Source organism: Dermacentor andersoni, chromosome 9, assembly GCF_023375885.2.
Source record: "Dermacentor andersoni chromosome 9, qqDerAnde1_hic_scaffold, whole genome shotgun sequence".
NCBI classification, from domain to species: domain Eukaryota; kingdom Metazoa; phylum Arthropoda; class Arachnida; order Ixodida; family Ixodidae; genus Dermacentor; species Dermacentor andersoni.
Genome location: NC_092822.1, coordinates 65,336,188 through 65,351,078, shown reverse-complemented (window position 1 = coordinate 65,351,078; position 14,891 = coordinate 65,336,188). Strand labels below are relative to the sequence as shown.

At 42.9% G+C, this 14,891-nt stretch overlaps 1 protein-coding gene across 1 annotated transcript in view; it reads right to left on the bottom strand.

The window, feature by feature from the left end:
- LOC126528168 (ankyrin repeat and BTB/POZ domain-containing protein 1-like) overlaps positions 1–14,273 on the bottom strand; it is a 29,951-nt gene extending 15,678 nt beyond the window's left edge. The window contains exons 1-8 of the mRNA XM_050176038.3: positions 14,070–14,273; positions 13,742–13,804; positions 13,567–13,622; positions 13,025–13,169; positions 10,516–10,675; positions 6,492–6,537; positions 3,003–3,119; positions 1,131–1,246 (exon numbers count right to left, since the gene is read on the bottom strand). Coding sequence (XP_050031995.1) covers positions 1,131–1,246; positions 3,003–3,119; positions 6,492–6,537; positions 10,516–10,675; positions 13,025–13,169; positions 13,567–13,622; positions 13,742–13,804; positions 14,070–14,176 — 810 coding nt within the window. The 5' untranslated portion in view covers positions 14,177–14,273. The remainder of the gene's footprint in view (positions 1–1,130; positions 1,247–3,002; positions 3,120–6,491; positions 6,538–10,515; positions 10,676–13,024; positions 13,170–13,566; positions 13,623–13,741; positions 13,805–14,069) is intronic.
- Positions 14,274–14,891: the final 618 nt, after the last annotated feature.

Sequence of the window (14,891 nt, the reverse complement as noted above, 5' to 3'; positions counted from 1 at the left end):
GAAATCACTTTGGTTTGGTTTCGAAATCGCTTTTCGCTGCCACTGTTTCCTCGTCTTCGAAACGCTTCTAGTTGTGTCTGCTGTCTAGCGCCACTTTTCTTTTGGCTGTCTTCTTCTTGCAACCTCTCTTGACACACCATGTATGACGGATAGAGCTGGTTATTTATTGGTACGATTTAGGAGTACAACTGTGTGGCTAACAGCTACGAACTGCCATGTCGACGATTTGGCCTGAGTTTGTGACAGCTGTGTTCTAACATAATCTGCTTCTTTTCTTCCATGCACCACTTCTGCATTGTGTATTTTCAAGCTGAACCGAGCTTCCTGAAGCTAACTTGCACAACATTTTTGCAGTTGCTTTCCCTGTGACAAGTTTAACCTCCCTGTGCAATTACTCAGCCTTCAGAGATTCAAATAAAACTCAAGTGTACAGGACATCGAAAACTAATTACGGACAGGAACAGTAACGAGACATCATCATTGAAATTTAGTGATATCGACAAACTGATAAAGTAAACTTTGCGTCCCTGAATTCTTTGCCTTCAAGTAATTATGCCAGCTTTCAAGAAATATTGAGCGACCTTGTGCTCTGATAGGTCTGCAACCAGGAACACAGAAGGTTCCTCAACAATGTTCACTAATTATCAATTAATTGTCAGCAAAGTTTGTTGCATCAAATGAAAATGAAAATGGCCACGTAAGGTCCCAGTAAAAAGAACATATTCAATCAAATTGGTTCATGCCAATGTTGGCCTGAACTGCTTTCACTGGGTTTGAATTGTGTTCCAAGGTGCAAACAAGTTGGATGCACTGGACTGTGTTGTGTTTGGCGGACTGTGTGCTGGTTAGTGGTACAAATAAGTGCGTCCTTGATAAGCTTATTAGTCAAGCAGTAGCTGAGACAGAATGTGTAAACTGAGCATAGCTGAAATACAAAGAAAGAAAGCAATAAAGTGGACTTTCAAGTGAATCTTTGCTTGAAACAAGCAAGCGCCTTGCTGTGTCCGGCATCACTTTATTTTCTGATATTAAAGCATACAATGTTCCCCAAGGTTTGGTTATTGTGTTGTGTTTGTCCTCCTGCTAGTTCGCACGTTCTTTGCATGAACAGCTGCAAAAACAGTTGTTACCTCTGATGCAAGCTCAATGGGTAACGTGGCAAAGTCCCTCTGAAGCTGCTCCCTGTAATGGGTCGGTTCGAGCAAGATTGCCTCACCCTCTGGTGAATGATGGCTTCTCTGGTTTCCTGCATAGAATTTGATGTCAATACAATGCTTCAAAAGTGATAGGTTTAAGCGCAGATTTTCTTGCGCATGAAACGTACAAAAATTAAAAGTGCTTCAGAACAAAGTTGGGTGTGGACTACTATGTACGTGTTGCCTTCAGGTGCTTTTGCAGCGTTGCTGCAAAAGCACCTGTACATTCCTAGGCAGCAATGGTGGGCACATTGCCAAAACATGTGCTGTCATGGGCCTGTCACTGTCTTCAGCACATAGTAACAGGCTCAATTCACAGACACAACCACAACTGCAATGCAATGGAGAAAAGATGGCATGCAGATGACAGGAGATGATGGCACGCCGATTCACCATAGTTCCTAAGAGTGTGTGAATACTTGGAACTTTTGTGAACAAACTGGCTTATTTATTCCAAATAATCCATTTGTTCTCTTAATGAACAATGGCTCGTAATGCGTGGTGACATATGCTTGCCAACGTGAGTATGCTAAGATGTGAACATCAGTTTATATTAATGGTGAAAACAACTGTTCATTATTCGAAGACTATTCAAAAAGTAATTGATATTCAGTTCAATTCAGTTCACTTCTAGCACTCTTCGATTCATATTCAATTTGGTCTCAGAAATTACTATTCACACACCCCTAGTGCTTTAATCACTGGTGCATCACCTTGCCTTATGCAAAAGAGGTGGTGGCAGTCACATGGTATCACAAATAACTCAATGGTCCACCAGTCAGCCTGGTGTGGTTATTGAAGGCCATAAAATGATTGTGCAGCGAAAAGGTGCCAAAGTGGCCCTTCCTATTGTTCGCTTCTCTTGGAAACGCAGGAAGACACGCTCTCCCCTTTTGTCCCACTGAGTGGTGAATCGGGCTGGCTTTTGACAGCACAGCCATAGTTTTTGCATATGTGTGAGTGGTATAGGGTACCATGAGACCACCACAACAGGTTTTTTATGATGTGATGAGTTTCCTTCTTCACATCTGAAGTCTCACTGCAATTAGCATGTGTTTTGAAGTGGTCTCATTAAAAGGTAACATAATTATTTGTTGCATTGTCGGGGTATAGAGGCTATGTAGCATAATTACAAGGTTAACAGCTACCCAATAAAGCAATAAAAACAGGACAAAAACTTTCTGTCCATACATGTACGGTTCAAAACAAGAGTTATGGCTAAGTACACGAACAGATATATTACAGAGCTGGTCACGTTTGAGGTGATGCATGACAAAAACAGTTAAACACGCCAACATATGCAACACCCACTCGCGTCAATGGGTCATGGGTTGATGATGCCATTTCATAGGGGCCTCCGCCAACATGCGCAGCAGGCCTGATGATCACATGTGAACGCATTTTAACTATACGTGCCTTATGAATGTCCTCCAACCAGCTAGCTTTAGCTGCATTCCTCTGCTCCGAGCAGCCACTGAGACTGGTTCTCTACTCAATTGGAGTTAAGCGCCTCCAAAATGCATTGAGGAGATAGTGGGTATACCACAATATTCAGAGCTGTTTAAATTTAACAAGAATGTTTAATTAACTGTGTTTTAGTTATTGCTAGTCTGCTGTACTATATGTACACACCACAAAAGAGCAGCAACAAAATTACAGTCCAGGCAACGACTTTAGACTATGACCATTGCCTGTGTGTGTTGCATCAGCTTGCTTACTGGAATACTAGAATATACATTAACAGTGCGCAATTGAAAGTGCGACTTTCATGCTGTGCAATATATTGGGCCACCAATTATTTCTCACCTTGATTCAGCACTTGTGCTAACTCTTCCTTGACATCTGCGACAAGGGACGTCAACCTGCACCGCGATGCCAGCTCGGAAAAACTCTCGAACTGCTTGGCTTGCATCTCGAGTCGACCTGCAGGTGATACAGTGATGGCTCAGTTCTCGCTGCACTGACTGCCATGAGCAGTCAGTGCAGTTTGCCACGTTCCAAACTGCATCGCGATAAATTTCTGAGCAACATAGAAAGCCTAGTTTCAGACAGTGTAGATAAGCAGCCTCTGTGCAAAATATTATGTTTGAAATACAAGTGGATGCATTGCAGAAGCAGATGTTTTTGATACCAAAACAGAAAAAAAAATGTTATTAGTGCTCACCAGAAGTTATGCGTGACAGAAAGCACATGACCTCAGAAATTGGCCGCATGACCTCCAAAACTGACCCACTTCCTGAGGCTTCCCACGGTGCACTGGAAAATCTTGGAGGCGACTTGCTGGGACCACCATAACCACCATGTATGTCATAACCACCAACCTCCTGGTGCATGCATCATCTTCTTAAGTGCTACTTAAAGGGTGATAGTAGTAATAAATTTAAACAGTCATCAGTCCTGTGACTTTGTTAAGATTGCTTCAGCGGTATTTACTACTCATTTGTAAGCAATTTAGCCAGTGAAATTTCATTCGGGTTGGCCTTTAAAGGGACCCTGAAATAATTTTGTACAATCGTACTGACTCGTGAGGTTCTTCTGATCACTAAGTGATGCATTTAAGCGCTCCATGTAAAGCGTGTAATTTATTATAAGGTCTTAAAAATGTGCATCGCTACTGGTCACGGCTGCGGTGCTTCCCTGGGTTTTCAGCCATCCTCTCACAATTGTAGTTAGCTCAATTGGCTACTCAGCTTGCATGATCAATAATTTTTCAAACTTTATGGTGACAGATGTTGTTTGTAATAGTTGGAATGTTGGTTAATATGTTTCTATAAAAAAATAATGTAAAGAGAAAACGCAACAATTTATCACTACAATCAAGCACTTCCGGCACAAAGCTAGTGTTGTCTGCACCTGTTACAACGTTCTCCGTGTTGACGCGAGCTACACAGTCAGGGTCGGTCTTGAGCTTCCTTTTTGCGAGCACCGTGGATTGCCCTTGTTACGTTGTGGGCTGCAAATCTAGTGATCAGTGACATTTCAAGCTGTGACATCGTGTCGTTTTGCAAGGCAACAAGAGGAGTGGCGGCGGTCGGTATTATTGAGCTGTCAGTATTCGATCGGCGGCAGAATCTACACATTTGCGGCCATCACTTCTCGCTGGAAGATTACTACCACAATAGAGAGTTTAATATGTGCGGTATTTGGGTAAATGCAAGCGTAAGTGGACTAGGTGTTTTATCGGATGTGCAGAGGCACAAACGTGAATGGCCAGCACGGTGCAGCCACCTGGTGGCACAGAGCTCAACCAGACAAACACAGAGCATATAGCAGCCACCGTAATGCATTCCACTTTTCTGCTGGCATAAATTTTCAGCAGAAGCATAATCGTGAACATGCTGCCTCTTTAAATGTTTAAATGGTTTTTGCTTGATTACAGGAATAGTAACTCTGTGTTTGGCTGGTTAAGCTCTGTGCCACCAGCATTTTAGTAACTGCAGGCAAGCTTGGCACTTTGACGAGCTCGCCTGTGGTTACCGGAATACTGGACACGCTTGGCACTGTGACAGAATGCTCGCAATGCACACTGCTTGGAGAGCTCTAGCTGGAGATCAATGGCCAGGCAGCCATCAGAGAGGTTGGAGAAGCTTGGTGTACTGGCTCTAAAACAATTGGAAGTAGATGACACGATGTCACATCACGGCACAGAGCCAGTGACGGCGGAGCTTAGCCCAGATTACTCAGCGTAAAAGTTGAGGAGGAAAAGCATGGCTAGGGAGGAGGGGAACTTGTAATCATCCGCAGTTCTCTTAATATGAGACACTTAACCTAAATTGTGGTGCGAATGTTTTACTGTAGCTGTACCCTACGCATCTACAAAATTTGTCCAAACTGTTTCGGGAACCCTTTGAGACCACTTTATTTTATTGCGATAGCAATTATATGGACATTCTAGGTGAATTTCTGCCGTCACCATGATGTTCCGTATAAAGTCCAAGGCCGATAACGTTGTCGCCACGCACCATATGCTGTAGGTGTGAGTGAAAGCACGTAGGGTGAACTGACAATGGTGGCTCAATCTTGAGCGCGCATGGCAGGAAAGCGGGGAGGAAGCGCGTCATCTTCCGGCGTGTATAAGGCACCAGGTAGACATCGGGGGCGCATTCTACTCCGGCGGTTGGTGCATATGGTGGGGCCGCATGGGCGCTATGTTGAAAGTGATTTGCAGTGGGGACAGAGTACGCCCAGTGCTGGTAGCTTCGTGTGCGCTGTGTTTTCACCGCTTAGTTCACACTGAAGCAAGAGGCAGCACAAAGGTCAATTCGCTTGCCGCTGCTGCCGTGCTTCCTCACTCCATCGTTTTGACAGTGAGCTTCTGCAGTCATTGCGTGAGATGTGTTCATGTTCGCTTGTGCCTGCATGACACCATGCTTGTTAATATAGTTAGTAAGTGAATGTTTACGAGTTTATATGGCCGATAAAACTACTATTCTTACTTCGTATAGTGGTCTACTAATTTGCTATTGCAATCGATGCTTCGCCTTTCGCGTGAAACTGCGACTTTTTTTCTTTGAAAAGCCTTGAGTAGTTTCTTTTAAATCCAGGTATGTAGCAAGAAATGAGGGAACCTATTAGTGGTGTGCAAAAAAGGAAGTGCCAAATTAGTAACCATATGTATATGTGTTCATGCATTGTTCCATGGGTGTCACAGGTGACTTGTTAAAATATGATAAATTTATCACTGATGAGTTCAGAAAAAAAATGAAACAATTGCCTTTCAAATATAGCTACTGAGTCATTTCAATATCACTGTAGATGACTGAGCAGATGCAGCTGCGATATCTGCTCACGACAGTGTCAACTGATTTGCTATTCTGTCTTCTGGAAGTAAACTGTGAGCACTTGGTTAACTCCAGTGGAACTTGACTGATTTCACAAACCCACATCTTCATTACCTGGGTCAACATCTACAGCTGTCACTTCTGTTTGGCCTATAGTGACGTAACTCAATTACCTTGGGAGTAGCACTCCAGAATTTGTGCACTTTTCTTACCAGAACAGCTTATTACTCTTTACACTTAATGTCCTTAGATGAAATGAGATGATCGTGCACAATCTATCAACATGCTTTAGCTTTACTGTACACAGAACACTGCTACCCGGACCACCATGTTAGACAAGCTTGACAACTACATTCTCTAAAGGTAAAGCCATAGACCCTGGCAAATTATCATAGACATCTGCACTGTCTAAAACTAGGATTTTTACGTGGTCCAAAATTTCATAGCAGTTGGCATTTTCATGCATGGATGAAACAGTGAACAGGCAGTCACACTGGTTGCATGAGATACTTGCCTGTGTACAGGTACTGCATCACAATTCGAAATACTGAAGCATCCACCTGAAAAGAAGCATGACACAATGTATTTAATTATGCCATATGCCATTCCCACAATCACACTCAGTGAAAGAATTAATCTACTGTTATTTGACTAGTACTGTTAGGTGGCCAAGTTGGTTGCCAGAGCCGTGAAGCATGTCACCAGCACAACATTGAACAGGACACATAGAGCAAAGGCACCCTAAACACTGGATTATAATTGGCATTTGTGGGGTGAACAAGATATTTGAGAATATAATGACGACTTCATGAATAGCAATGATATTTCAGGAAAAAAAATTGATATTTTATTTTATTTATTTACACATACTGCGGCCTCGGTGAGGCTATATTCGTTACAAGGTTTTTACATTGTTTCTATTACCACTGTGTTTGGGGCTGATGAATAAAATCATCTTTAGCCTCAATTGCTGACTGAACCCGACTTCAATGTCGGCTGTATGCTCAGATCAGGGGAGGTATTCTGTAAGAGCACCTAGTGGACATGTCCATTTCGTCTGCTGCTGAAGTGCTGATTGGCTGTGGCACCTTATTGCTGCAGATGTGCAGACCAGCCTAGCCAATCAGAACTTCAACAGCAGACGAAATGGACATGTCCACTAGGTGGACTCCTACAGCATACCTGCCCAGATTGTGGTAGCTGATGTTGGGCAGGGCTTCCGCAATAGCAGCCTAAATTTTTACCGTGACGTGACTGTTTGTGAGCCTGCGTCTGGGTGACACCCCCATACATAACAGTGTAGCAGGTTAATATTGGGTACTACGGATGCCACACTGAGGGTGACGTGGCCGTAGAGGTTCACAGTGAGCCATTCCTGGTTTGTGCAGGCCCTTGTGGAAGCAAGCAAATCCATTGCTTAGTACTAGTGCGTAATGACATTGTGCACAGAAAGCGTGGCTGTTAGCGCTGCCATTTGAAGCTGCTTTGTATTATAATTGACTTTTCAGGGTAAGTTGACTTTTCAGGGCTCTCTCTCATCATGGCCGGCCTCCAACTGCTTGAGAAACTATAACACCTGAGTGGCATTTGACCACGGACAATGCTTATTTCTGTTTGTCACAGGTCATAACCAGCTATAATATACCATTGTCTTACTCGTAAAAGAAAAAAGATTTGGTGACATTTAAGAAAGTGGCGATCTCCAAGTTGCTGTGGTTGATGTGTAAGGCCACTAAGGCAGCCTATGACTTCTCCTGTGTTAGACTGGAAGCTAATACACTGGAATAAATGTGCTAGGTAGGTGACAGAGGTGTTGGTGAAGACAAAAATAAAATGCCCAGACAGATAGAAGGAAAGTGTTAATGTCTATGACAATTCAAAGCCATGTCTTCAAGCACCTTATGCACTGTGCACATTATGCTGGGTTATATCAGGTGGAAACTGTACAAAACAGAATTGTTACCATGGATGCGTGCCACTCGTGCTCTAAGACACTCAATTTGTTGCTTTTTCATACCAGCAGAAGCAGTATTATTGCAGTTATCTCATTCTGTTTTGATTCAAAATGCTTTAAAGACCAATCTGTTCTGTGCTGACCTAAATTGACGTAGGACACATGCGTTGCAGGAACGTAGACTACATTGACATCCTTGACAGTGGTCGGAGATGTCAGTTTGTGATATGCGCGTCTTCTATTTGTGTAACAAACAAGTGTTATGTAACATGTTCCACAATCTTGCTGGTAGCATCTATGCCGTTACAGCAATAACATTGCAATAACAGCAGAATTATTGCATTATTGCAGTAACATAAATTAACGAAGAAACCCGCTCTTCATCGTAGAAGAGCGAACAGAGCAGTTCTGGTAGAATTTGCGGGTAGCTTGTGATACATCGAACAATTATCCTCGGCCTACATGTTCAGTACTAGCCATTCTACAGACTTCAGCTAGTCACTCACAATGTCGAAACATGCTTGAAGGCTTTTAATGCGTGCTTTAAAGGACAATAAAGTGCAGAATAATTTTTCTGAGAAGTCCTAACAGTGTACCAAGGGAAGCCAGGCATTGACCCTTATTAACCACTTTAGTAAATGTATAGCTTACTACTGGCTGAACAATCGCACCACGTTTCAACATAGGAAATGTAATTCGACCTGCGAAAATAGTGCTAACAGTGATAATGCCTGAAGAACAAAGGCCATTCTCTTCTGTAAGCAGCAACAATGATTGCAATTACAATCTTTGTAGGGCTATAGGGTATTCAGCTTCACTTTTCATCAAAATATGTTTGTGCTAGCCAATGCATGCTGGGGTGGTATTCTTGGTCGTTCACTCTTGTGGAATGCAGTCACTTTCGTGTCACTTTGCGTGGCTAGCACCAGGCGCATTAGTGTTTACAGGCAACAGCATTGCTGGCACTGTGCGAATACAGCATGTTTGGGACATAAATGGACATAAATGCCCGTAGGTGCCAATGTGTTTGGTGCTAGTCATGCAAAATCTTGTGTGAGTGAGTGACCAGGAATACCACCCATGAGTATCGCAGTGGAGCACAGTAAAGCTACAGTACAGTTTGCAGGGTCGCGTCAAGGGACATTGTCCCGAGAAAAGCAAAATTCTCACAGTCACAAACCAAGATGAGAATGATACTTTCTAATGTAGGTGCAAAGTTGCAAACAAGTTTGTTGGAAAAATAAAATCATGAAAGAAAAAGTTAGTTTTCACTGGTTTGTAAAAAAAGGAAACAATATTCCGGAAACTTGCCAACATCAAAAGCACATATAGCAAAAAATACGTGATTTTTGTATTAATTACATTTTCCTCTGTGCAAATGTCTAGAATGGCTTGTCAAATTACAGTTTCCATGAGGAACTTGGAAGTGCTAATACCTCAGCTAACACTTTATAATTGACTCCCTTATTTGCAGCATATTAACACATTTCCTACTGTCTCGTCATACAGTCAGACTGAATTACAATGAACCAGGGATACAGCAAACTATGCTCTATTTTCAAAGACACAAAACTTAGCGGTATTCATGCAAAATAAATCCAAGTGTTTCCGATGTGCTTCGTAAAACTGCTTGCAGCGTCTTTACTTTTTTCCAGAGCATGCTTACTGAGCATGTCTCCCTTTCTTTTCTTTTTTTTCACTCATGCTTGACAGCATGTTCAGAGGTAACCATTTAGAGTGTGATATGGTGCATAACTCAATACAGAGCTATTGATTGTACTGGGTCACTGCGCTACTTATAAATGCTACTGCAAGGATCAGGTTGCCATTGGCTGTTTCAGCGCTGTGATGTAACACTATTCTATCATGTATAACGAATGCTTCATAAATGTTTGTAAACATTTTTTATACCTAAGTCTAGATATATAGAATTATCTGATATATTGAACTAGTTTTAGCACACAAACCAGTTCATTATACCTGGGCCAGACCATATGTGAAACTGCACTTTACATTCTTAATTTAAATGCAAGTGCATTTTTTTTACCACCATACTCCGTTTCAGTCTGTTATGTGGTAACATACAATGACCGCGTAAAAGGAGTGAAAAAATCTAGCCCCGAGAATTCAAACGTGGGTCTGCAGCACAGCAAGTGAGTACCTATCACCAGCGCCAAACCAACAGTTGATAAAGGGCGCGGAGGAGAACGGCTGCTGCCATGCTATCACAATATCGATGTGCGTGCACGGCTCCTGTGTGAAGTGTCAGAAGGTCTCCCGAGATGCTCAGTGCATTTGGGTGCACAAGCAACGAAGTCAAATGGATGCGCCGTCCCAATCTGCTCTATCGACTGTAACGGAAGTTGAATAAAGTATGTGTACTGTGTGAGTGGCTCTCACATAGCTTAAATAATCATCGTAGATGGGCTTTCTTGGAATTATCACATGCTCATCTTTGCTGTGATGTGCACGAGGAACAGGTAGCCAAGGCAAAAAAAAATTACGTGCACTGAGGGAAAGCCAGGTCTGCAGTGTCTCAGGAGTAAGCACATCACACAAGAAGCAGGACTGAGAACACACTCACGGAGTGGTGAGTCACCGGTATCAGCTGCCGTCCCGCCCACTTCTTGACCAGGGAGCGCTGAAAAAACTCGCAGCGTGCCGCCAAGACACAACGGTGAGCGGGGACTGTTTCACCCTGAACGCTGAATGTGACGTCGCAGTGCTCAACATCCTCCAGGCACCTGAAAGCATGTGTATCCTTTGATCAGGCTCCCTGTAAGTTGAATCTCGATATATTGAATGTAGATACAGTAGAACTTTGATATAACAAACATGGATATAAAGAATTATCGGATATAATTAAGTAAATCTAAAACGTACCTCGCTAATATAAACATGTAATGAATACATGCTTATAGCAAATACTGCTTATAACAAAATGTTTCTCCCTAATACATGTATCAGCATGTAATGAACACATGCTTATAGTGAATATTGGATATAACAAAATGTCTCTTGCTAATATCAGCATGTAATAAATACATGCTTATAGTGAATACTGGATATAACAAAATGTATCTCACTAATATCAGCATGTAACAAATACATTTTATAGTGAACATTGGATACAATGAATGTATTTTTGAGTCACATGCATTATAATGAAGTTTGACTGCATAATGAGTTCTTGAATATACTGAAGCACTCCAAAATTTTTCTTTGTGATATCAGTGTGCAACACATACCTGTATATGTCTGCAATGAACACTGGATATTAATGCAGGTAATTTTTCTTGTCACATGCGACTTTGTTACAATGGTATTTGGCTGTATTGTGGAATCGTTCCACAAGAGGAACACATGAATGCTGTTAGAAATTTCACAATCGCTCTTCCGCTACATTTTTCATAGCAGTGCTCTACGTTGTTCCAGCTAGCTTCCTTTGTCATGTCTCTCTGTACTGCTGACATTGCAAGAACAGCACAGATAATGGGGCAACAGCAAGAGTTAAAGTGGATAACACAGGCACGAACTATTGACTGGCAGTTTACTCGAGAAAAGTGAAATGTATGTAGGAAGGACACAAATTGAAAGCACTGTTAAGCAATCAATTCTTCGCTGAACCCATTGCAGGCAGTACTTTCCATTGTAACTCTTAAGTGTCATCGGTCACTTGATTGTCATTTGTGTTATGACTACAGCCTCTGTTATATAGATACACATATCATTTTCTTCCAATAAGCTGCCAGTTTATAGCTGTTTTGTTATTTGTGCTGTTTTTAGAATGTCAACCCCAGTGAAGTGCCATAGTGCTATACATTGCCAAAGTCCATCTATTAACCTTACTTATACAATGCCAGCCAGCATGTTCACAGCTCTTGAAGAAGAATATCACAGCTGAACAAATACTTTCCAAGCATGAAGAGAACTACTGCCCAATTCATCACAAATTTTCTATATGTGATAATCATTACAGCATTAAATTCAGAGCCCTGATTATACTCGTATACCAACCATAAGAAAACAGTGAACTACCAAGCCAGGTCAAAGCACTGCAGCATGTATCAACAGTCTACACAAGATAGCTTCCCATGCATTAAATCACTGCAGGCAATCCAAGAAGATTTTAGAGTAGAAATGAAATTCTAAGTGTTCATAAAATGGTTCTCTCCCTGTGCTGACATAAGTAGATTAGGACATTAGCAGCCCAGTGAAAACACTTCATCCGTAGCAGATACGAATCATGTCCCAATGTCCACGCGCCATTTTGGATACAAACAGGACATCTGCCAAATGTCCAGCTTTGGGTATCCTACTACGGATGTCCCAAGAACGTCGCACACGGACTTGTTTTGGATATCCTACTACAGACATTTCAAGGATATCCCACATGAACATTTTTCGGCATACACCTGAACATTTGTCTTCCGAATGAGGCTTTGTATTTGAGTTTCCTCATAACAGAATGATGTTTTTCCGCATGTTCAAATTACAATCCGAAGCTATTGTGTCTGCAGCTCGCATGTACGTCATACTTTATGAATTTTCTGATGCAATTTACTTTGAAAACTTCAGTTGGTTCAATAAGTCAATTGCACTTGGTGGAAGGCCTAGAAGAATGAGTACGCTGCGATTATGCACACGTGCATGCATGTGTAACATGTGCACAAAATATATCTGTTCTTGATGCGTGGGCACTCTGCCCGTTGCATCAGTCTCACAGTGTGTGCTGCGACTGTAATAGACATTTTGGCAAACACTGTGCAAGAGGCCCTGGCATATGTCTGTAAAGTGCATGCAGCATGTCCCCATGATGTCCTTCGCAGACATGCAAGGGATGTCCATAGGACATGAGAAATGCAACCAAGCGGTCACGTGAGGGACATTTGCAGGGTACACAGTGTGTATTCAACAAATCCCTACGATATCCATGTCCTCTCAGTGAATGTCCATAGGATATCCATAGGGCGTCACTGTTGTCACTGAGACAGCACAAGAAAGTCATGAAAAATGACTACAGGTCATGACACATTTCGGTTTTGAAAGGTAAGGCCTCACAGTTCAAGACAACTAAAAAAAGGCAGACATACCGCCGCAAGAATTCATCGTAAGCATCTCGGCGCATGGTGCTTGATGTGATCACTTTCCGATCTCGCAAAAGGTCCCTGATCTCCAAGTTTAAGGAGGCGTAGAGGCAGCGTTCTCCATCAAAAGTGTTGGCCACACAGCGTGCCCCTGCAAGTTTGGATGGTGTGAAGATGCATGGATTAATTAAGTGCCAGGTAAACATGTAGTAACAAGAAGGCATGCATATAATATATGATCCCGAATGTCTGAACTGCATTAATTAGTAAATGCCTTGTGTGTACACCACATATGCTATAGGCTGAACAACATACAGTGAAAGTACACTTGCTAAAAGTCAGTACCTGTACAGCTGCTATCACACATGCAAGTTGCTGCTGACACAAACAGACAACACTGAGACAGACTGGCTGTGCTAGGGTGGCTAGAAGCCACCCTAGCTGTGCTTCAACGATGCGTTTGCATGCGATTGTAAGAACTTCAAAGTGCACTGTAGTTTACTGTGCTACTGTTTGTAAGCATGCATGGATAGAGGACATATGCCCACCTTGAGACAGTAAATATTCGACGACGTCCTTGTGACCGCAAAGACATGCGTAGTACCTGGAGAGAGAGAGAGAGAGAGAGAGAGAGAGAGAGAGAGGGAGCAGCGCTTTACGTCAAATATCCAAGATCAGGTATTTTGCAGCATGTAAACAATTAAGCATGTCGCGGGTACTCACAGAGGTGTACCGTCCCATCTATCCCTAACGTTTAGCTCGCTTTCCTGTTCTTCGATGAGGTACCTGCAGGTAGAGAAAGGACGTGCATCGAGCGAAAATGAGCACTGTCAATTAGGAGGGAACTTGGACTAATATGCGCGGCGCGCTCGGCGTACGTACGCACGTGGAAAGCGCAAAAGACTGAACGCGGAATACGAGCGGTCAGAAAACAGTCAGTTGACTTCACGTGTCTGGCCTCTTGGGCCCGCGCAGCGTCGAGATTCTGATCGCCGGTCGCGAAAACGAAAAACTGCGACGGGATGAGACGCACGGACACATATATGCTTACTTCACGCGAGCAAGGTCGCCCTTCCTGCAGCTCAGGAACAATTCCAAGGTGTTTCTCCGGAGTCCGTCGTGACTTTCGGCGATCAGGGCGTCCTTCTCCAGCCTCATGTCTGGGACGTTTCAGCGCAAATTGCGCGAATTTCGGCAGCACTTCCACAACCGAAAGCTGCTGTGCAAGCAGACAGGCGATCGCCACGGGCGGCCACGAGGTAGTGGATTAAGCCATTGTTTATCGTAAGCTTCGTACTAAATGTCGATTACTGCCTGATTGACACTTCCGTCAAGTAGTAAAAAAAACAACGTCTTTCTAAATTCAGAAATAAGACGAGTATTCTTATTTAACTGCTCTGTTCAGCAGTAGTAGCTTAGCATATGCGACGACGTGATAGAGCTTGGATAGAGCATGTTGGAGCATGTGTTGATTTTCTAACTCGAAAACAGGTAGCGCCGCCGGCTAGTTGTACGGACATATCTAGAAGTATTGTGGAGCGTTTTTTAAACAGAGAAGGTCTGCCATGACTACTTGGCTGCTCCGTTCTCGCGGCGCGCAACATCTTCAGTCGTATTGCCGCTTGAACTGACTGCACCAAGGCAGTCTAGTTCAAGTGTGTGTATTTGCTGGACTGACTCAGATGGACCGCACAGTAACTTTGTGACTAGTGCCAGCGTGCTTTGTGCAGCAGTAAATCTTACGGCGCGCGATTTTCTTCATATACCGTAAGTGATCTAACATAAGCACATATCGCGTATTTTCATGACGCGGCAAAGAAGCACACACGCCGTGATACATACTCCATATGTGCGCGTCTGGTCCGACATCTGC